We start from the raw sequence: 22,774 nt of genomic DNA, 5'->3' as shown, positions 1-22,774 counted from the left end.
ACAAGTGGTTGAAAAATAAGTAATTATTAATGGACCATGGGAACAAGCAGCTCCATGTAGGAGCAGTACAGAATGGATTTGTGAGTAAAAGGGAAGATGTCACTCCCAGCCTGCCCACATTCAGAGCTTCTCACTAGTACATTGTTCCAGCTCTGCATGGATGTTACCTCTTCCCTATTGGAGCATGGCTGGGGTCTGAGTTGAGTCAGTGCATGACAATGACCACCTATGAAGGTACTCATAATTTGACAAATCAATCATGTTTTGATAGTTGTAGTTTAAGTGCAGGGCCATACAGGGATAATTAATACTATTATCTCCAGGGTACCACCAGACACAGTGCTACCATTCCATCACGTGGACATCACTGTACAACAGGATCATAAGATTATGATGATTTCATAAGTCAAAATGATAGTGACATGTTTTTTCTTTCCCATCCTCTACTTCCACATTGATTTGTTGCTTTCATGTCAGCACCTGTGTTTTGTGGTTCCTTGGTGTTATGACATGCAATATCTATTGTGTAAAACAGCAGCCATTTTTGGCTAATGTCTTTACCAATGACATTCACGACTGAGTTATTCTTGCAGCAAAGCAGCAACGCTACTGGGGAAATGGCAACAATGCAATCTCAGTGGAAACCACTGCCTATGCTTTGCTTCAAACATTGCTCTTGGAAGATATGGAGTATGCAACGCCTATTGCTACATGGCTGACAGAAAGAAAGAATTTTGGTGGAGGATTTTGCTCTACACAGGTACCTAACCATCAACCTTCATGGGTAGAAAGGGGTAGAAAGAAAATGATAGTTCCATAAGGGCTTTATCATTCAAGAGTGAAAGCATCGTAGCATTTAATCTCAGATCTCTTCAGTTCATGAAGCACCAAAAAATCTGTCCCTTAATAGCCTTATGAGCCTGTAGGAAGATTTATGACAGACAGAGGTCAGGCCTGCAGTGTTTTTTAATGACAAAGGAAGAAGTTGAGAAATAAAATGAACAGTACATGCAGGTGAGAACAGATACGGAACTTCAAAACAGCATAATAGCTGGAACTGAAGAATAGCCTTAGATAACTGATCAACCAGATGTACTGTAGAATTAATCCAGTATAATTTTGGGGCATTTTTTTTGTTTGTTATTGTTGTTCTGTTTTGTTTTTTTCATTTTTGTCTCAACTAGGACACGGTGGTGGCCCTGGAAGCAATGTCAGCATACAGCATAAAGACACTGAGTACTGTTCCCACCAACCTGACTGTAAGAATAGGAACACCTGGAAGGAGAGGGGACTACACTATTACTTTGACTGATACTAATGAAGGGATTCAGAAGATGCTAGAGGTACACAGTTATTCTTTGTTCAATATTTTTTGCTCAAAAATGAGAAGCATTGGACTGCTTGGTATAGCTTTTCTCACGTTAAGCAATCATTTATTTGTCAATACTTTAATATGTAAAAAAGCAACAAAATAATCTTTTTAAAGAAAAAAAAATAAATCAACATCTGCCTAGAAGCATAATTTATAGGTCCTTCCACCCCCCGTCAAGAACTTTGGTGATGAGAACATCCTCCATCAGTAGAGAGAAACCAGGACAACATTCAAAGTCTTTCTAAGGAGTGAGAGAGAGCAGGGAAATATTCTGATATTCACTGTTTTGGGACCTAAAGGAATGTCATATTCTGTCTATAGAGGGAATAATGAACTCAGGAAAAATTTGCCTCCTGGGCCACAGAATGGCAGAACAAGATGTTCCAGCCCAGCACACTGAAAATCCCATTAGATGTGGGGTCTCATAACCCCTTCCATAACTGTAGATTTCCCATATCTTCTGAGGAGAAAGACAAAAAGACTGTTTTGATCACAGGAAAGCAATAGAACAAATGCTGAGCACACACTAAATCTCTACTATTTTGCTTTTGCTTGCAGTTCGATCTTGGGAGAAAACTTGAAGTGTCTGTAGAAGGCAGAGGAAATGGGACAATGAGTGTAAGCCATAAACTGGAAATTCAGATTCCAGATGGACTTCTTTCATTTCCTTTTTGAACACCGAGGGAAACTACCTCCCACGTCTTCATTCTTTCCATTCCTACCACCAAGTCTCTAAAATTAATGTCAAGCAAACCGCCCTGAAATAATACCTATTTTTTAACATCATGGAATCCATAGAGCTGAAGAAGTGTTGGGAGTTTGAAAGATCCTTTTGTGGTGGGGATGGAGAATTGTATCAGAGAACTCAGGCAATTTGAGGTTTGCAGAGGGAGTTCTCCTTCTTTACCCATGGCAGTTCTCTAAGACTAATCAGTGTCTCTGAGAGACTTGTGTTTCCCTCTGCACTCCAAGTCTCATCGACATTTGCTAAAGCCCTGGAAGAGAAAATCACATGTAATTTAAATGATATTTTTATAAGTTTGACATCTGTGCTTTTGTCTTAGATACTGAAAATGTACTGGTCACCTGAGCTGAAAAACAATCCATGTACTGACCTGATTTTGACAGTGGAAGTAGAAGGGAGGATTAAGTATTCTGGTAAGTGAAAAGTGTTGAAACTCACAGGCAACATGTTTGGATAATAATTATTCAATGACTTTCCAGCCATGGAGAGTGGGAATAAATGAGTGAAGCAAGGAAAGAGAGTCTCTGAAACCTGCACAGCTATTGTATTCAGTTTATTAATATTTTAAATAGTTTAATAACTCTTGCAATGACTGTGGCAGCAGAGAGTACCTAAGTGTTGCATTGCTAATATTGTTAACTCCTCAATGTAACCTGGAGGAGATGGAGATAAATTCCTGTCATTGTGTTCTTGGCTCCCATGCAGGGAGCTCAGTTATTCCACTAACAGACCTATTGAGCAGCCTTAGAGTACACTTTGGGGGGTAGATTTGCTTTAGATATTTTCATATAGTCAAGACTAAGTTTTCATTTCTCTGAAGCATGGGTTCTCTGCCTATGTTTGCATTTGCCTGCATTTTTCTTTACTTTGGTTTGAATAGGTATTTTTTTGTGGCAAGGATTGTACTTTATAAGTTAATAGATGGCAGAAACACCATTCTTAGCTAGATCTGCTGACCCTTACTAAAATTACTGCTCAAATTTTAACTCTGAATTGATTAGAAACACTGAGATGGTGTAACACAAACTTTAACAAAATCCCGTAGAGGTAATGTGGCTGTCCATTTTATCTATCACTATTAACAAATAAAATAATAATAATAAAATAAAGAAAGAAATGAAATTGCAAGAACTTCATTCAAATTTCTAAATGGTTGATTGTGTCTATCACTTCCAGACACTGTATACTCAGAGGAAAATTATGATGATGAGGATTATCTTAATACAGCCTCCAGTGATTCTGAGACCTTGTCTAGAATAGACTGGTTTGATATCCGCAGCAGAAGGAAAAGGGATGTGATCTTGCCCAGTAACACAGAATCTCTGCAGTACAGAATCTGTGTCAGGTAGGTCTGGAGATCAGCCTCTCATTAGGACATACTTTCATTTTTGTTTGCAGTTCTTCTTGCTCACCTTTTTCATATCCGTGAACTCAGCATCCAAGCTGGTAACCTTCTGTAGTTACACATAAATTGAGAGAATATGAATCCTTATTTCCACAGCAGGACAGTCAGTTTCCAAGCAGTGTACATTTAGATGGCTTACACAGACTTCAAACACCCATTTGTCATGGTACCAAAACCATGACACCATTTCAGGATCTGTCCCAACAAACTCACTGGTGATGTTTGGCTCTCTGGGGATATTCAAAGTATCCTGGCTGTCTAATCATTTGAAAGAAGTCTTTTACATACAAGCCAGGCTATTTTCAGTGATGTCCAGGGACAGGACAAGAGGCAGTGGGAGCACAAGACATAAACATCAGGAAACATTTCTCTACTGTGTGGGTGATGTAGCACTGGAATACACTTCCTCGAGATGTTGTGGTCTCCTTTCTTGGAGATCTTCCTAAGCCTTACTGTTATGGTCCTGGGCAACCTGCAGTTGGTATCCCTGCTTGAGCAAGGGGGTTGGACTAGGTTAGCTCTTCCAACATCAACCATTCTGTGATTCTGTGATTAAGAAGGTAAATAAAGTAACACATTTACAGCATTTTGCTGTTTTTTGGAGAGATGTTATTACATGATATCCTGCCCTAATATTTTCAACAAAGCATTCTGTGTGAGTGCAGAACAGCTTCATCCAGCAATTGCACGACTACTTGATTTTTGAGAAGTGGTAAAAGGATTAGAAGCTCAATAAATATATATGCCCAGCAATGACCTTGAAGAGTAAGGGTAGTATACATTTTTTTTTGTTCACAGGGACTTTGGACAAGCAATTTTTTTAGCTCCCCCTTGTAGATAATAAAGGACACTTTACAAGTGCTGCTTACCTTCCTCATCTTTTCTATCTTCAGCTATGATTTTATGGTAGAAAGAACATTTGCCATCAAAGGCAATTTTTTCTGCCTATTAGCTGTAATGAAAGCCTAAATGACAAGGTCAGATGAGGCACCTGTGTTTTATATGACCATCTGACTAGCATTTGTAGCTAATTTTACTTCATGACATTTACTGTGGTCAGAAGCTAATAAGCATATTAAAATCCACATAAGAAACCTAAATGGAGCAGAATGTTGGTGGGGTTTGTTTTAGTTTTTGTTTTGAGCCAGGAGAGCTAACCTCTCCAAATAAAGCTTGGAGAACAAGCTGAACAAAGTTCAGTGCAGATGTTCACTGCTGATAGTGAACCCTTATAAAGGTCCACAGGTTCCAATCCACCAAAGATGTCCCTGGTTGATCTCTCTCTGCTGAGTGGCTTGGAGCCTGACACTAATGATCTTGAACAGGTGAGAAACACACTTTTTTATGGCATTTTTGGTAACATTTCTATGCAAATCTATGTAAGTCTTTCCTAGGTATATAGAATAATGAAAGGATAGGCATATTTTCATTATCTGGCTTTGAAAAAAATTATTCATTGAATATATGCAAGAAATGAAAAGCTGCCAGTGAACTGAGCATGGCCTGTAGTTCCTTGTAGTAGAAGTTAGCACAAGGCTTTTTAGAGCGCTTACACATTCTCCTGTCTTTACACATATTGGCATCCCTGCTGGCATTGCTGTCTTGTGACAAAGCAAAACAGTGTGTTCTTTGATTACAGAAGACCAAAACATCTGTGCATGCTGCCTACAGAGCACAGTGGCAGGGACATGCAGTATGGCACTCTGTGAAGGTAGCCACAGAGTTTTTGCTCTAGAGCCTGCTGGTCTAGTGGATGTTTGCCCAGGTTTGTGGTCACAGGCACTGTTTCCTTTAAGGAGGAAGAAAGAAAGCAGGATAATACAAATGTCTCAGCAAAGCAAATCAGGATATAGAGGAGGATAGCAGTGGTGTTACTGTCCTACATTGTTGTTTTGATTTTGTTGTCTTTCTGTAGTTGGTAACATCTTCAGATCAATATATTCAGCACTTTGAGTACAAGGAAGGGAAAGTTTTGCTGTACTTTGGAGAGGTAAGCAAGCCCGGTGGTTTTATGATCTACTGTTTCAGTTAATATACCAAGTCTTCCTTTTAAACCTACTATTGTTTTTCACACTCCATTGCCTTTCTGTGATTTTCATCATTTATTAGCAGGGGAGGTAAAGGCAGGAGGTGTGCACGTTCATCTTCAGCTCTTCTGTGTGATGGAGGTTGTGCCTCACAAGTGAAGTTCAGTGGCAGCTGCAGCTCCTCACAGGGAGTGGAGGGGCAGCAACAGCGACAGGGCCCATGGGAAGGGAATGAAGCTGCATCAGGGGAGGGGTGGGGGAGGTTGGTCCAGGAGTTGAACTCAATGATCCTTGAGGGTCCCCTCCAAACAGGAGATCTTCTATGGTTCTGTGCACCAGACGCCTTTTATGTTTTCTCAGTTAAAACATAAAAGGCGTCTTCTAATTGAATATGGAATTATCAGGATTAACTCATCCGTGCCATCAGAAGCACACTAGCCAGGCTGGTACAGGCACAAATGAATAAGGAATTAACTGGGGAAAGTTAGCCTACACATCACAACTATTGTTCCTTTCTTGTTCAGCTCACAACTGGACCAGAGCCTGACTGTATAATATTTGGGGCGAAGCAAATTAATCCAATGGGCTTGGTTCAGCCAGCAAATGCCATCCTGTATGATTTTTACAGTCCAGGTAAGGGCATATAAAAGTGATACGTAACTGGTCAGAAAGACCCTTAATAACAAACTGTAGTTTATTAAAAGGTGTTTTTAATGTAGTGTGAAACCACGTGAATTTGTTGAGTATTAAAATGACCTGTCTGCAATTATTTGTATTGGTATCCCAGTTTAAGATCACCATTTGACAGAATTTTGATAACAATATTTGAAAATTAGGTCAGAATTCTACTTTGCTAGAAGCTGAGGAGTCCCTGACAGCTTACAGCAACTAAAGCTTCATCCATACTGACTTTTCTATTTATTGTCTAAGGGTACATAAACCATTGGTGATCCTGTCTCCTCCCTCTGAAACACGTTGTGGTAATTGTCGCCCTACTGCTAAACTATAAAATTAAGATGGAGGTTTTTCAGACAAAACAAAAGATAAGGGGGAAGAATACAACTTAAGGCCCTTCTATCTGAGCACTGTAAGTCAGATCATTTTGTTTCATTTCCACAGACAGAAAGTGCAGTGTCTTCTACAGTGCTCCCCAGCACAGCGCCATGCTTGCCAAGGTGTGCCACGCCGATGTTTGCCAGTGTGCAGAAGGTAAAGAACATCTAGATATACCAGCTGAAAAGAACCATTCATGGGAGAATTCTTATACTCAGAAAAGACCTATGCATTTATTCTATGCATTTACCCTAATGCATAAGTTAGAACACAAAATATCCACTCGTGTGTGACTAAAAACTTTTGTTTTGAAGATATCCAGGATTATCTTGATAGTTGCATGTGATACCTATAAACATATGCCTATGTTAAAAAGTAATAATAATAATTTCCACACTTCTAATGAAGTTGTCAGCTCTTTTGTTTTCTGTTATAATGTTGAGTGGATGAATAATTTTAGACTGCATCTATCCAAGTATCCACAACTATAGAGACAGATAAGTCATTTATTTTCTTCTTTCTAGGTCCTTGCCCAAGACAAAAATCAACTTTCAGTAAAAACTTGAATGAAAACTCACGTTTTAATTTTGTGTGCTACAAACCCATTACAGACTATGGTAAGACATGAAAGATAATTGTCAATGTATTTTAAAAGCAGTTATTTTCAAAAAGTAAGGATAAATTTGGAGCATTATGTGCCTAGACCTCTCCTGAAATGAGAGGAGTTCCTTTATCTGGTCTGGAGACTGAGGAGATGAAATACTAAAGCTGTCATCTGGGGTTGAAGGGGAAAAATAAAGACTTCTGAAAGCTGTAGTTGGATGCTGAAGAAGGAAGAATGTATAACATTGTACTGCAGGGTTCAGAAAAGACCAGTGGTGTGAGTACCACTGACCCCATGATCCATAATTTTAGGGGATTTATGATACAAAGTGCAGTGTTCATAGCATGACAAAGCTTAGCAGCTCCCTTCCACAGAGCTAGGAGAACAGTTTCTCTTAGTTTAATTTGCCTGTCTGACTTCTTTTGTGGATGGAAATTGGACGAGCTACTAAAGGAAAACTGATTTAGCAGCTTTGGTGAAGAAAAAGCAAGAACTCAATCACATACAGTACCTTATTCCAAAAGATATATAGCCAAATAAAATACAAATTTAGAGGTTATTGATGAGTACCAGACTTGCTGAAAATATAGTAGGTACACAGGATAACTGTCCTGTTGTCTTTTATATTACCATGAATTGTGAAAAGATGGCATACTGGCCTCTGCACTGACATGGGATAAAAGCACAGCTGTTTTTCTGTTTCTGGATGTAACTTCATGTTTCTGTGTACCCTCACACATTTGCTGTCTGTTGTAGTCTATGAAGTGGAGCTCCTCAACAGTACACAGAAGAATGTTTTTGATTATTATGAGGTCAAAATTCAGAGAATCCTTAAATTCAGTAAGTATCAACATGTTTAGTTCCTTTTTTCCGCCTGAAGGAAAAAAATTGATTAAACACTAGCCAACATGAACCATTCAGGTGCCTTGTCTCGCTGTCAGAAGTACAGTGGGATATGTTAGGCCTGAAAGAAGACTTGATGCAGCTACATCACTCTTAGGTTCAGCTCAGCTGTAGGTTGCTTTGGTTCACACTCTGCGGCAATCCCAGAGCACACACATCCCATCCTTTCAGATGAAACTAATCCAGAAGACACATTACGGCTGCATTTAATCCATGGCTCCAAACTGGGGCTAATCTAAAGCAAACCCTTCAAAACTTGTACTTTGTGTTTATTAGGTCCTCTGTATATCATTTTAATAACTGTGATAACAAGAAGCCTTTTTATTTCTTTTGTTGCAGTGCAAAGATTTGCACAGCTCTCAGACAGTGTCCTTTTGCAGGCCTGCCGTTCCAGCTGTGCCCACATGAATGTTACTTTATCAGCAGCATCAGGAACACTGACACTTTTCAAATAATTTCTGAAAAGGCTGTCAGATGACATCTCAGACTCCAGTCACCAAGCTATCATGTGGTTTTCAGTTTTGAGTTTGACAGCCAGAGACTGTAAACTGTAAAGGTTTCAAAACTTCCCTTCCTTAAGGAGAATAATTACCTTATTCTCTTGATCTTTGCCTACGGGGCAAGTGATGTCAGCCAGCGCTTTAGGGCACACTACCTGTGATCTGTGCCAAATGTCCACTTTGTCAGAAGATCAGGTCCCTACTCCATGCATCCAGAGATATGCCAGTGATAATCAGGTCTTTCCATATGCGGGGAAATCATAATACAATTCACGATCAAAATACTGCCTTTGGGAGATTATAATACCATGAGGGAAAGTTTCATTAATGCTTCCAGGAAACCTACAGGTTCTGAAGAACTTAAAGCTATGGGCCTCACTTCATTTGCTCTTGCAGCTCATGGGCAAGCCTGGAAAGATTTTGCTTCTTGGTTCTTGAAAGAGATAGGTATCTTTTGAATCCATTTTGCCAATGACGGTGGCGCAATGGTAGGAATGCCGCTTGCAACACCAGAGGCCCAGGTTCGAATCCCTGTGGCTCAAGTGGTAGAAGTGCCGCTCTGCTACACAGGAGGCTCGAATCCCGGGGGCTGGACTCGATGATCTCTAAGGTCCCTTCCAACCCGCACTAGACTGTGATACTGTGATACTATGAATCTAAAGTTGAACAGAAAAGGTGACTTCTCTCATTCCCACCTCCTTCTTTAAAATGTTTCTTTGTTTGTACTATATGAAACAGGCTACAAGCATCAGATTTTTTCAGTAGGGTTGGTAAAGTCTGGAAAGAGGAACTAAGCCATGATAGTGAAGAAAAAGCAAGGTGCAGTAGCATCCAAATCAACTATATCTATACAGGGAGATACATTTATATATATCAAAATCATATATATCATCACTTATATATATATTTATATATATATAAATCTTTCTTTCTATATATATATACATGGAGATTGAAAATTGCATGATTATATAACAACTGTTACATTAATGGCTGATGATCCCTAGAGTGTGAAATCTGCCAGGACATTTGTGAAGCATTTGAAGTGAGAACATCATGAACCTGAGGCAAAATTTGGTAATTTTCTCAAATAATTCTGATTCACCTTAACACTCCTTTACATTCTTTGACCTAACTAAAAATGTACTATACCATGTAGCACAGAAACAGCAGTGCCTGTATTATATGAGATAATCTACAGTGTTGCATGTTTCTTTGGAAATATTCAAATGTGAAACTGTATACAGAACTGAAGACCAACTTTTATCTGGTCTGTATCTGCCATACTAAAATTAATTCAGGCTTCAACTAGGAAATTGATATGGTTCTTAGTATTATGTTTCACAGTTTAGCATTCTGTCTCAAATTCTCTGAAATCTTATCAGTGTTAAAATATTCCAAACCAGGTTTGTATTCTGTTCCTAGTATTTTCATACTGAATATTAAACTTTTCGTAATTGTAATACAATACTTCAGACAGCAGAGGCTGCACAAGTTTCTGTTAGCTGTTAGGAAGTCTGTGGTGTCTTACCTGAGACCTAATCTGGTTTGAGGCTGATTTTGTCACCCCAGTTTTGCACCACAGTTTGCAGTATTGTTAGAAAGAATGTAAGAAAATAACATACTGATGTAATCCGCATATGTTTTGTTTTCCAAATGGACTTTGTGAACTGGTGTTCTAGCAAAAAAAAACCTCAGTATACTCATATCCTGCATTAACTTGCTAAATAAGTATCTTTCCAGATCTTGTGCCATTTCAGTCATGGGCACTGCAGCTTTTAAATGAATGAGCATCTGAGCCAGAATTTAGACCACAATCTTCTAAGATACTTTGATGTGGAGATCAAAAAGCATAAAGAAGCTCTTTCCACAGCTGTTAAGGAGACTAAGACAACCAGAAAAGGAAAAACCAACTTACCAAGAAATGTTAAGGGAAATATGTCCCACCACAGTGTTTATTCCCAAATGAAATAATAGTGTAATTTAGCAGTATTATAAAAGAGTGAAAAGATTTGTGTCCCATAGGCTATTGTTTTGCTCTTCATTGGGAAAGTTTATGGGTTTTTCTCTTCTCATACCACAGCTGCTGATGAAAGCATTGAAATAGGAGCGCATCGACAGTTCCTGAAGCGCTCCTCCTGCACGCTAGACATGGTAGCTGGCAAACGGTACCTTCTCATGGGGAAAGATGGACAAACTGTTGACTGCAACAACAAGTAAGTGCAATAGTTCCTGAGCCACAGAGGCTGCTAGCACAGATCATGAATAAAGCTGAACTGGAACAGGCTGCCCAGGGAGGTGGTGGAGTCTCCTTCTTTGGAGATATTCAAGACCCGCCTGGACGCCTACCTCTGTGACGTGGTGTAGGGATCCTGCTTTGGCAGGGGGGTTGGACTAGATGATCTCTAAAGGTCCCTTCCAACCCACCCCTACAATTCTGTGATTCTGTGTGATTCTGTGACACTCAAAAGTGCTGAAATGCTTCCAGAAAGCAAAGGGAGGATCAGATTTCTACAGGACTGATTCCGCTGGCTTTACTAAAATGCTGAGTATCAGCCTAAAGTCAAATAGGCAGCTGTGGGAAACAGCTGAGCCACTCAAATCTATCTGTGTACAGCCTGATTCCCACATTTCTAAGAATCAAAATCTGGCCCTTCTTCCACTGGGTTTGTGCTTTCCTGTTTCTCTCTGTCAGCACTGACAACTCACTGCCTTTACTTTACTCAGGATGCAGTACTTCCTTGACTCGCAAACCTGGGTGGAGAAAATTCCAGAAGACAGGGAGTGCCGCACCACCCGTAACCGGCAAGCCTGTGCTCACCTGCAGGGCTTCCTGAACAAGTCTGACAACATCTGCCTCTTCTGAAAGGTTGCTTTGCTCCTCGCATCCCACCTGTGTTACTGCAACTCAGCTCCTTCCTGATTTTTTCTTGCAAATCCTGTATATCAGAGATGCACCAGAGACACCACAGAACTGCTTCTGTTGCTGCCTGTTTTTCTTTTAGTGGTGTACTTCCTGAATGGGATATCTTCTTGTAGATCTACATATGGGGGCAACATGATAAAAATTGCAGCTATTCTACTGTTTATTGAGTTTACTGCCCCCTATGCTGGTGAAGAGGGAGCAAAAGTTTCTGCTCCCTGACCCATTACTCAATGGTGTAATTATACTGGAGGGGATCAAATGAAAAAGGGTTTTTTTAATAGAACATGTTTCTCTCAGAGCTGGTTGATTCCCTCAGTCATTGTCAATGGACCATGAGATTTGCATGGGTCAGAAAGAAGGCTTAGTATTTATGGGCTTACCAAGTACAGCTTGCTGCTAAAATAAAAGATATTAGCACTCATGCTTCAGCACATTATTTCTGTGAGAGTTCATATGGGGAAACAAATGAACCCACTTGTACTCACAGTAGGATTCCCATACACAGGTTTTAAACTGGAACTGACTCAGCATCAAGGATATACAACTGGTCTGGATGTACCTGACCTCAGAGTCCTGTGTGAGCTGTTAGTACTAGTAGCTCACTGAGGGCACAGAGCTGTTTTTGATCAGGTCACCATCCTCAGATGCTCATACCACTGTCTTTCTGCCAGAAGTTACTGAGTACAAAAATTTGCCACCTGGACTACTTTTGTTATTCTGCAGCCAACAAGATGGGCCTGAATCAACAGTATAATTAGTAGGCCCATGTAGATCACATGAATTTGGAGCTAAATGACACTACTGTATAGAAGGAGCAACAATGAGCCTTGTGTGTTTGAGATTCTACACAGCAGCAGCATCCACCAGAGCATCTGCACTGCAAGAGCCTTCAAATTCATATACAGCTAACCTGTTATGTGCCAGTCATGTGAACAGCTCAGCTGTTTTTGAAGGCCATAAACTCAGCATTACTGCTGGCTAAACACAGGAGTGCCCCCCCACTCAGCTTCAGGGCATTGCATGGATGGAGGGTGGGGAAGGCCCTTTATATCACCACTTCATGACATCTGGAAGGTAGGATAAGAAACCTCTTGTGGATGAAAATTAGATGCTTAAATTAACACAGAACAATTTGTTTTGCAGAGGTTTGCATCAGATTTCAGATATAAGAAAGGTGATTGTAATACATGGACATATATTCTCATCCCTTTATTAAAGAGCTTATAGAAATATCAGTGATGTGGCAAAATCCAGATGAGGTCAGTAAAGCTACTGCTAATTTCCATTTATCTAAGGTCGGAGATGTTCACTGTCAGACTACATGAGGCCCTGGGCAACCTGATCTGGTACTTGATCTAGCGGATGGCAATCCTACATGTGGCAGAGAGGTTAGAACTAGATGATCTTTGAGGTCCCTTCCAACCCACGCCATTCTATGATTCTGTGATAAAGAATAAGCTTTTCCACTGACATATCAATTATCCAGTAATTCTGTTGATAATTAAGTAATACTAGGCATACTAAGCTTATGACCAAATCCTTTCTTCTGTTTCATGGGACTTGAATTATGCACCTCTATCTGGCCCTTCTGCTTCATGGAGTAGATTTGTGAGCTGATCAGGAGCTCACAGGTTCTTGCTTAGCAGAAAAATCACTTGCTACACTCAAGCACATGCAGCATGCAGTGAAAGCATCAATAAATTTTCTTATTAGATCTAACATGCATTTTACATTATTTTCCTCCTTCTCATCTCAAGAAAAGTCTAACTTAAGACTGCTCAGTGCCTGAATTTTGCAACTTTCTTTGTTCAAATGCAGAATGTGTGGTTCTTAAACTATGTTTTATTTTTATTTTATTCTACTTTGGTAATCTGGAACCCTTTGTTTCACGGGAAACCCTTTAAATGTTTCAGCCCAAGCAGCCAGTGTCAATCAACCTCTATCCCCCTCTATTTTTATGCCCCAAACCATCGAGCAAATTAATAGGCAGAGGGAAGACAATAGTGGAATTATTCTCTGCTGCCAAACTTGTCAGCGTTTGCAGGTAGCGCAGCTGAAGACCTGCTGGAGACTCAGACAACACCATGGAGGCCTGCTTGAGGGCTTTAGAAGCATTCATCTCTCCCTCTGCTGCCACAACCTGTGATGTAAAAGAAATAGAAATGGCATTGCAACACAGGCAGTAGTGGGGAAATCCGCCTTCACAATGAGGAAGAAACAGAAGCACTTGAGTGCCCATAAGAAAGATAAAGGACATTGCAGACTGGGGGGTAAGTATAGCCATGGATCTCACCTTAGCTCTTGCTTCTCGTGTTGCCTCTGCTTCAGCTGCCATCACCCTCTGCATGGCCACAGGAATCCTGACATCTTTGATCTCCACACGAGCCACTTTGATTCCCCACTGCTCCGTGGCACTGTCAAGGATGGCCTTGGAGACAAACACAATACCCAGCAAAAGAACACAGGGAGAGCAGGAAGAGCTCTGTGGGATTTACCATGCCACATCAACAGAAGGAAAGGCAGACTACAGGAAGATGGAACCCTACCAAGGTGCTGGCACACAGTGGTGTGAGCACAGCAGGTACCCCAGCCTTATGAAACTCTTGCTGATCTATGATGTGAGACGCTAGTTGATAGTTGAAGTTTTTCCCTGTGTAAGGCTTTTGTAGGGCATAGTCTCTGCCCTCCCCTAAGCTACTCTCCTTTTAGGTAGGCACTTTTCTCATTTACAAACTGATACTTTAAGAGACTTTAAGAATAGCACTATGTTGACAGTGTACAAACACTTTAGTGGCAAATGATACATCACAGTCCTGCAGCATTCAAGATCTATGTTGGCCATCATGACAGGAGGTACAAGAACTCCATTGAGGGTCTGCTTAGGGTGGAGTTTCCTACAAAAAGCAGTCTTCTTTCATACTGCTTGCAGCCAACTTTGGGCAAAGACTGCATGAACCGATTTATTCAACTCATTGCATAATTTCATCACCTTCATTGCTATTTGATAGGAAATAACTCTCCTACAACAACCTAGGGAAATAACTTTCCAGTAATTCTTACTTAGAACAATGAGAAGTTTAAATGAAAGGGCCGTATAGGAAGTTTTTTATACTATTAAAGAAAATCAATGAGATTATTTCTGATTTGCTGCTCCCCGGAACTAACTACCATGCTTACCAGTGAACCCAAGATCTACCTGGATACTGTGTGCAATCTCTTCTCGACCAGCCAGGAGCTGAGCCAAGGTCTGCGTGCCCAGTACATTTCTCAGGGTTGTCTGTGCCAAGAGGAAAGTGGCTGAATGCACATTGTTGACATTGGCAACAGCACTGACTGCACTGTGGATCCTGTAGTACACCACCCCATCCACCTGAGTAGTAACAGCATCTTTTGTGAGAATCTGTGTTGGAGAAACATACAGAATTAGAGAAGTATCCAATAAGGCAAAGCCTGACAACGAATGAGAGTCATAGTCATTCTATTTCTTTAGTGAAGAACAGACCCTGATAATTCATGGAAACTAAGAATTCCTTTTGATTTCTTTGGTATTTCCCACCAGGAGATGACTTCAAAGAAGTCATCTTGCATCACTAACAGTTTAAATTAGAGCAAAATGTTCTACATAGCTTTTAAACAACTGTTTCAATAGTAAGTAAATCTCATCACCTGCATGAATTTCATCTGCAATAATAAATAATAGTTACCCTGTACCTTCCTTGTAGAAAGGGCCTGAACTGATTTTATACGTTGCATGGAGTTTGTTCAAGTAGTACTACTTTCTCCAAACAATGTATTTGTGAGAATCACCAAAAATTAAAGCTGAAGAGAAAAGCAAAGTGCAAAAGTAGTGAGAAGAAATTCTGAAAGGTATTTCAGTATTCAGTAAAGAAATTGTGTCATATTGTGCCATTGCAAGGGGATGTAAAGTGCCTGCACTTCAGCCTGGAGAAAAGAGAGCTGTAGAGTGACCTCATTGCAACCTTTCAGTACTGAAAGGGAGCCTATAAACAGGAGGGGAGTCAACTCTTTGAAAGAGTAGATAATGGCAGGACAAGGGAAAATGGTTTTAAGTTGAAAGAGGGAAGATTTAGGTTGGATGTAAGGGGGAAGTTCTTTACAGAGAGAAAGGTGAGGTGTTGGAACAGGCTGCCCAGTGAGGTTGTGGATGCCCCATCCCTGGAGGTGTTCAAGGTCAGGTTGGATGGAGCCCTGGGCAGCCTGGTCTCATAAAATGTGGAGGTTGGTGGCCCTGCCTGTGGCAGGGGGCTTGGAGCTTGATGATCCTTGAGGTCCCTTCCAACCCACGCCATTCTATGATTCTGCACCTCAGCAGGCAGCTGGTTACAGCAGATCACTGATGACTTTCTATGGCTGCTCCCCTTCTCAGAGTGCTTGCCTGCAATTAAGTGCTCCACTGAAGCTCTGCTAACATTTGCAGAAGCCTAGCCAAAAGCTGCTAAATCTCATACAGCACAAGTACATAACCATCATCCTTCCTGCTTTCTGTTTTTGGGGAGCCACCATGTGCACCCCTGCAATGTCGCTTCTCCTGTCTCAGCTGTCTCTTATTCAAAGCCCTAATCCCATCTTCTTAATTCTTTAACTAGCTCATCAGCAAGGGGAGTTTTCTAGATGGCTGCTGGAAAATAGTTACCTCTTGTGGAGGAATGTTACACGTAACAGTTCTAAGGTCAACCTTGATAAACGTATCTGTACATGGAAGTATGAGGATCAAACCTGAAATAAAGAAATACTTAGATGAAACATTTGCTTCTGAGAGCCATCTTAGCCTAGTGCCTATATGAAGCAAGCAGATGGAAACATCCTTAGGGTTGGAAAAGAGATAAGGAGACATGCAGCACTCCTTCTACTATAGGTGTCAGCAGTGAAGCTTTGCATTTACAAATAATAGAGGGAAATGCAGATAACTGCAAATGATGTGAACTTATTAGACCTTAATGGGTTAGAGTTGTGGTCTGGGAATGGATAGACATCATTCTGGTTTCAAATCTGCCATGAGATTTGTGGCAAAAATTCCTTCCATGCTTTTGCTAACTCTATTCTTTCAGCCATAACCTATTCGCAGTATGTGTGCCCATCCAGGAAAGACACCTTCTTCCAGTCTTCCACCACCTTTAGGCTCTCAGGTTAGGAGGAACACTGCCCTTAGATCTGAACAGTCCTGTGAAGCAGTCCCTACTCTCCCATCACAAGAGGACGGAGCCATGCAGAGAAGCTCTGTGCCTGCCCAATGGCTGTTATTCAAGATGAAAGACACCATCTGAAAAAAAGGTTTTTTTCTTCTTTTTTTGACTTCCAGTCTGACCAGTTTTATTGCACAGATGTGGTTGCTGCACCAATGCAAGTTGATGGCATTGATTAATTTCTTTATTTGCAAATTCGCTGCCTGACCCCACTCAAATGTAACAAACTGTAGGTAGAAAAAGTCTGGGAAGGCCCCTGCACTGATATGTTTTTAATTTTACAGAATCAAAGGCAGTTAAAGTACTGGCAAAAACACATAGTGTTGGAAGTAAAGTACAAGGAGAATCATCATCACAGTCACTCAAAAAAATCTGAGCTGAAGACTGCATTTAAACCTCCCATAAACCTCACTAGTGCCTGCAGTGTGAACTCAACCTTCAGTCATCCAATCCACTGAACAGCAAAGCCACAACAGCTCTTCAACCAGAAAACCTTCAACTAGAAGCCATTTGACTTTCTGTGCCGTTCTCTGACATGGGGATGACATTACTGTCTATTCAGAAAAGCAAAAGTTCTGTAGACAAAGGACCTGGAGCAGAAAACCTCCTAATTCCCTGTATGCTTTGAAAAAGGATTTCACGGACCTCTGCAATTCTCCTTGGGATTACAGTGCATTCTAATAGAGTAAAACTACATGTATTCACCTGGTCCCTTGGCTTTCTTAGACAGTATACGTCCCAGCCGAAATACAACAGCACGTTCATATTCTCTGACAACCTAGGAAAACATTTTAAAGTTAGAATTTTACAACTAATTCTATTCATGCTCTCTGGCATTAAATATTAAAAATGCATTTTCTCACATCATTGCTGGAAAAACTCAGATTTTGGCCCTGTGAATAAGTCATAAAATAGATCAAATAGTCAAGAAATGCTGCTGATTTAATGAGGCTGACCACAGCTCTTTCAACACCAGTGCTACAAGCAGAGGAGCTGTAGGCAGAGTATACTATCAGAATGTCTACATAACTACTTCAGAACTACCCATGGTATGGTGCTAAGGGCAATCGCTCTGCTAATTCAGACCTAAAAAATTCTTTAAATTAGTCATAATTTAATGTCTTGAAGGGACTGTAGGCTCAGGTTGTGTGGTCAGTCTGTGTGTGGGCTTACTCCTTTGTCCATTAGTATCTGTTATTTTTTGTTTCTGGCATCAAGTATGAGTTCTTCAAAACAGTTTGTAGATTTATTCTCTCAGGGTTGTTGTAGAGCAGGGAAGCTTAACTGACTATGGAAATTGATATGATAAGAAGTCAAATGAGAAGCTTTTGTTGATATAGAAAGTCAGTGGAAATACATGAATCTCTTGGTTTCAGACCACAACCGCACTGCAAAGCCTTCTTATTTCCAGAAAGTGAATGGGGAACATTTGAACAGATAGAAAAAAGTAACAATAATAATAATAGAACATTCTTTGAGTGCCCCATATCCCAATAGTTTACCTTGATACACGCCCAGACAGAAATAGGAAAGGTTATGAACACCAACAGGAAAGATATGGAAACCAGGATCCATCCGCAGACACCAATTCCTTCCCGCCTGTCAGCTATAAAACAATAAGGAAGAGGAGCAAAATGAATGCAAATCCTGAAAAGAGTTATCAGAGGAATGCAGACCTAACCCACTGCAATCACTATGGAATGCAAGGTCTACAAAGAGCAAGTCCTTCTCCCTCTCAGCACTCACTGAAAGCCAAACACACAACCAAAGATCCAGCCATATACATATTTCTCCTCCATGAAAGGTTAAAAGGTTCAGAAAGAAAATTTTATAGCAGGAAAGAAATAGGAGGAGTGAAAGGCATTGCTAAAGCTGGGGACTTGCAGAAATAGATCAGGTATGGATATGAATCACTGAGAAAGTGTGTTACACCTGGGGTAGGAGATCCAGTTTGTACAATGAAGATATGAAAAAATGAGGGGAACTCCTCCATCTTTAGATGGAGGTTTTGAGGAATACTGATGGACCAGTCCATCCACTGGAAGACAAGCTTCAGGATTAGTGGTTGTCTTAAGTGCACACCCAGGAACTGTGGGTAGCTCTCACTGCACTTAGCTCTTCTCATCTCAATTAAATTAGTTTAGTGCCTGAAGGAAAGGTGGCGGTGAGTTGCTGTTCATGTGCTAGAAGTCAAGGAGGCTCTTTGTAGGTGTAAGTGGACCAAGGAGCTGCTGCTCTTCGGTGAGATCAGAAACTGGAGCTGCAGAGGCACTTGCAGCAGAGGGAGAGGGTGAGGAATGGATGCCATGAAACCTGCTGTGAGGGCAGAGCACTGCAGTGTGAATCAAATCCTGCTGAATGCAGTTATGTCTTGGACCAGGAGAGCCGCAAGGGAAACAGAAGATGCAGGGATACCAGCTGGGCTTGTCCAAAGGGCTGCCAGGTTTGAGGCTCACATGAGGCTGTTTCCTTTCTGACTTGTGCTGCTCTTAAAAACAAATCCACTCCCATGCTGATGCAAATATGCAGAGCATTTTTTGATGTTACTTCAGTGGTGTAAAGTAACACTGGAAATTTCTGATGGTAAGTAAACTTAACAAACAGACAGAAACTGATAAATAGGAAGACAAGCATACATATACTTGGTGAAAAAAACTTGCCACCACATTGAGACAGTGTGAGGTTACCCTTCCCAATTGATAATAATGTATATTCCCTAGTTGCTTAATGAGGTTATCATCAGCCATTCTATAGTCACTGTTAGGAATGATTTGAGGAGTTCCCATGAGTAAATTACCACGCAGACCCTATGGTCATAGGCTTAAAAACAGGACTGTTGAGATTTCATGTGGAAAGCTTTAACACTTTCACTACCACAGTGTTCCTCACATTACACCAAGAATATGTCAGGCTAAAGCAGGTACACGAAGTGCCCAGTTCACTGTCTTCTGATCAGTGGAAAGAGATCTATGAATGTTGTGGATTGGGCATCATTCATCATCATCATCTTAATCAAAGTTCACAGAAATTTATCACAAAGGGATGTTCTGTTCACCAGCAGACATTCTGCCCTGCCCCTATTTCACTTAAATGATTAGCATGTAGAAAGGTGCCTGGAAATCTTTTTCTCCAGTGCCAAGCTTTGCCACGAACCCCCCTCACTCAAAAGCTTATTTTGGATGGTAGCATCATCCACCATCACCCACATGAAACCACTGTGAGGATGAATGGGAATGATACACACCTGATAGGACTGACACAATCCAGAGAGTGGGGACTATCTGGGAACAAATGTCTTTGAAGGTCAGTATTCAAACAGCTGAGAAATGATAGGTCATAATATCACTCATCATAACTGTGGGTAAAAAGCACCCACCCATCCAAAACTTGACAAAATATGACTGACTCCTCCAAGAGACCTGTCCTGGTGATGCCGTACCAGCTAAAAGCACAGATTCCAATGAGAAAAGCAGGATATAAAGATACACCTGCTTACTACACAATAGAGACCTAGTCTCCAAACACCATCACAAATGTACTCTGTTAATTCCGACATTTCAAACCATTTAACCACACGATTAATAGGAGTTTCTACAAAAACACATTAGTGGAGAATAAATCCAGTAACCCAACATGCCAGTGACTTAATTTTGCTGCACCTATGCATTGATTACAAGAGCCATGAGTGGCATAAACCTCCTTTGCATCTGCAGTCCTTAAAGGTGCCTCTGCCTTCTGTAACCATTAGGAATGCTCTTTCAACAAGCACCCAAACCAGCCTTGCTGTCCCATTTGTCCCACTGCACCACATTCTTATGCCCACACACAACGGAAACAGCACACATTGCCCCAAACAACTTCAGTTTGGTAACATTTCCTTTGCTTGAAGAGAACACTAGATGCTCCTCACACAAGCTCAACCACATTAAGTTCCCTTTTGGGGCTAAAAATCCCAACCATTCCTCATTTACTCACATTTTTCCCTTTCCACCTCATCCCTGAATTTCCAAAAGCTGGAAGTTTTAGTCCTCGGGGTTATTTTCCTAGAAGGTAAATGCTGACGTGCAGTGGCAGTGCAGTAGGAGGTAATTTGCCTCATCACTTACAATGGCAGATAATGGATTTTCATCTCCAGCCCATAGGGAGATTTACAACAAATGCCTGGTTACATGTTTTCCTCTTGTTTGGCTTTCATAGCGAAAAACAAAACCACACATAAAAAGATGATGCTTACCAATTAGATGTTCTGCATTGCTTTTCTTGGGTGCCTCTCCTGTGGGATCCATCTCATTCCAGGGAAGTTCAGATCCCGTCACAGCCAGGACAGCAACATACCTTGACACAGCGGAGCACCCATGCAATACACCAAAGAGGGAAGCTCAGGGAGAGAAGGAGGAATCCCCACCTGTATCAGAGTCCTCTGAGAGCCAGTTACCCTGGTGAGGAGGGCATGTTTACAAAAACAAAGACTTGTGGGTCACCGTTGCCTCCGATGTAATTCCATTGTTTTCTGTGACAGCTTTTGGCTGGGGAAATACATGGCTCAGCTGATTTTACACCATACAGTATCCAAACTAGAAATTATTTCAGTGAATCGCTGAAATATTTATCAACGCAGATCAAAAACAAAACAAAACGAGAAGAAATCTAGTGTGTATGCATTGAGTACTGCTCTTCTGCTTCACTTTTTAGTAGGCAAAGTGCCCATGCTTTGTGGAATACATCTTCAGACATTTCTTGATACTTTACATCACATTAGGTAGGTTCCTTCCAACTCAAACAATTCTGTGATGCTGTAGTAATTGTAGCACAGCATTGTAGGCTAAACCATGTTAGAAGACTGCAGCAGCAGAGAGCAGCCTTCCCAAAGGACACAAAGCTGTTACCTGTGAAGAAAATAAGACATATTTTTTTCATATGTTGTGTATGACTTTGACATATTGCTGAATTAATTCTATGGTTGTTTGTTGTGGGCATCCATCACATCAAGCATCTTGGAAAATCTGGTTCCAGCTTCATTTCACACCAGCTTTTGTCTCCGTCAGTCACCACATCGGTCCCAGATGGGTTATTCAACACTGATTGCTCCCCAGAGAATTCTCTTTCAGCTTCACAAAGCTTCAACCTACCCTTGCTGCATGGATGTTTTAAGTTACAGTGGAAACAATAAGCACAGCTTGCAAAACTGCGATTCGCATGTTTATCTTATTATTCTCCCCAGTGACACAATATCTATATGAAGTCATTTGTTGCACTTCCCCCATGATTTGGCCTCTCGGCTGTAAGATGAAACCTGTTCATAGAATCACAGAATGATTTGGGTTGGAAGGGACCTTTAAGATCATCCAGTTCCAACCCCTGCTATAGGCAGGGATACCTCCCTCCAGACCAGGTTGCTCAAAGCCACATCCAGCCTGGCCTTGTACATCTTCAGGGAGGGAGCATCTACATTACTGAGTAACCTGTACCAGTGTCTCAAGTCCAAAGCCACTCTTGCACAGCTTACTGACTTGGACACAGCCTTCTCAACCTACTCCTTTCCTGTCTCTGAATTCTGGCCCCCCCGCCCCACCCCCCACCCAGAACAAGCAATAGCTTATTAGCTTTGAGCTTCTCATTCCTCTGCCTTAGAATATAGAGGAGACTACCAGTAACATCTTGCTACTAGTGGGAACACCACCATATTGCTCCTCCTCATTTTGTATAAAACGTTATCAGCTTTCTAGAACAGAAGAACACAGAATCACACAACTTTAGAGGTTGGAAGGGACCTCTAGAGATCATCGAGTCCAACCCCCTGCAAAGCAGGCTCCCTACAGCAGAAGATGGTGAGATGACAAGAAGGTGTTGACACCGGTGGCTACTTTGCGAGACCGTGAGTAAATGTAAGACAGAATCAATCAAACGGGTTCCCTCCATCTCAACCGAGAGCAGCAGACAATTGACACAAAAGTAAGAACGCTCATATCGTGGTGAGTTACATTCCAGGCCCAGACAAGCTCACATCACTTCACTGCAAGTCAGAGGAAGAAGAT

At 41.1% G+C, this 22,774-nt stretch overlaps 2 protein-coding genes across 5 annotated transcripts in view; one reads left to right on the top strand and one right to left on the bottom strand.

Annotated features, from left to right (window-relative positions):
• The window catches only part of LOC107308202 (complement C4-like), a 45,583-nt gene extending 33,627 nt beyond the window's left edge, over positions 1–11,956 (top strand). For all 3 annotated transcript variants that reach the window (XM_015851903.2, XM_015851902.2, XM_032442116.1), the window contains 13 exons: positions 594–760; positions 1,185–1,343; positions 1,931–1,990; positions 2,437–2,530; positions 3,294–3,462; positions 4,760–4,847; positions 5,438–5,512; positions 6,074–6,182; positions 6,669–6,758; positions 7,127–7,219; positions 7,963–8,046; positions 10,693–10,825; positions 11,337–11,956. In XM_015851903.2, coding sequence (XP_015707389.1) covers positions 594–760; positions 1,185–1,343; positions 1,931–1,990; positions 2,437–2,530; positions 3,294–3,462; positions 4,760–4,847; positions 5,438–5,512; positions 6,074–6,182; positions 6,669–6,758; positions 7,127–7,219; positions 7,963–8,046; positions 10,693–10,825; positions 11,337–11,475 — 1,460 coding nt within the window. In that variant the 3' untranslated portion in view covers positions 11,476–11,956. The remainder of the gene's footprint in view (positions 1–593; positions 761–1,184; positions 1,344–1,930; positions 1,991–2,436; positions 2,531–3,293; positions 3,463–4,759; positions 4,848–5,437; positions 5,513–6,073; positions 6,183–6,668; positions 6,759–7,126; positions 7,220–7,962; positions 8,047–10,692; positions 10,826–11,336) is intronic.
• A 772-nt stretch (positions 11,957–12,728) lies between these two features.
• STOML3 (stomatin like 3) lies at positions 12,729–22,749 on the bottom strand. 2 transcript variants are annotated; one of them, XM_032442117.1, is made up of 8 exons: positions 21,145–22,749; positions 20,974–21,074; positions 18,242–18,345; positions 17,445–17,517; positions 16,190–16,272; positions 14,732–14,935; positions 13,829–13,963; positions 12,729–13,675 (listed from the first exon to the last, which is right to left on the bottom strand). In XM_032442117.1, the coding sequence occupies exons 2-8, from the start codon at positions 21,023–21,025 to the stop codon at positions 13,475–13,477; spliced, it is 852 nt and encodes a 283-aa protein (XP_032298008.1). In that variant the 5' UTR covers positions 21,026–21,074; positions 21,145–22,749; the 3' UTR covers positions 12,729–13,474. The 2 variants fall into 2 exon arrangements, with proteins under 2 accessions (XP_032298008.1, XP_015707393.1); XM_015851907.2 differs by having other exon boundaries at positions 20,974–22,749.
• Positions 22,750–22,774: the final 25 nt, after the last annotated feature.

The sequence above is a fragment of the Coturnix japonica genome, chromosome 1 (assembly GCF_001577835.2).
Source record: "Coturnix japonica isolate 7356 chromosome 1, Coturnix japonica 2.1, whole genome shotgun sequence".
NCBI lineage: Eukaryota > Metazoa > Chordata > Aves > Galliformes > Phasianidae > Coturnix > Coturnix japonica.
Note: the sequence above shows the minus strand (reverse complement) of the source record. Positions and strands in the feature narration are given on the sequence as shown.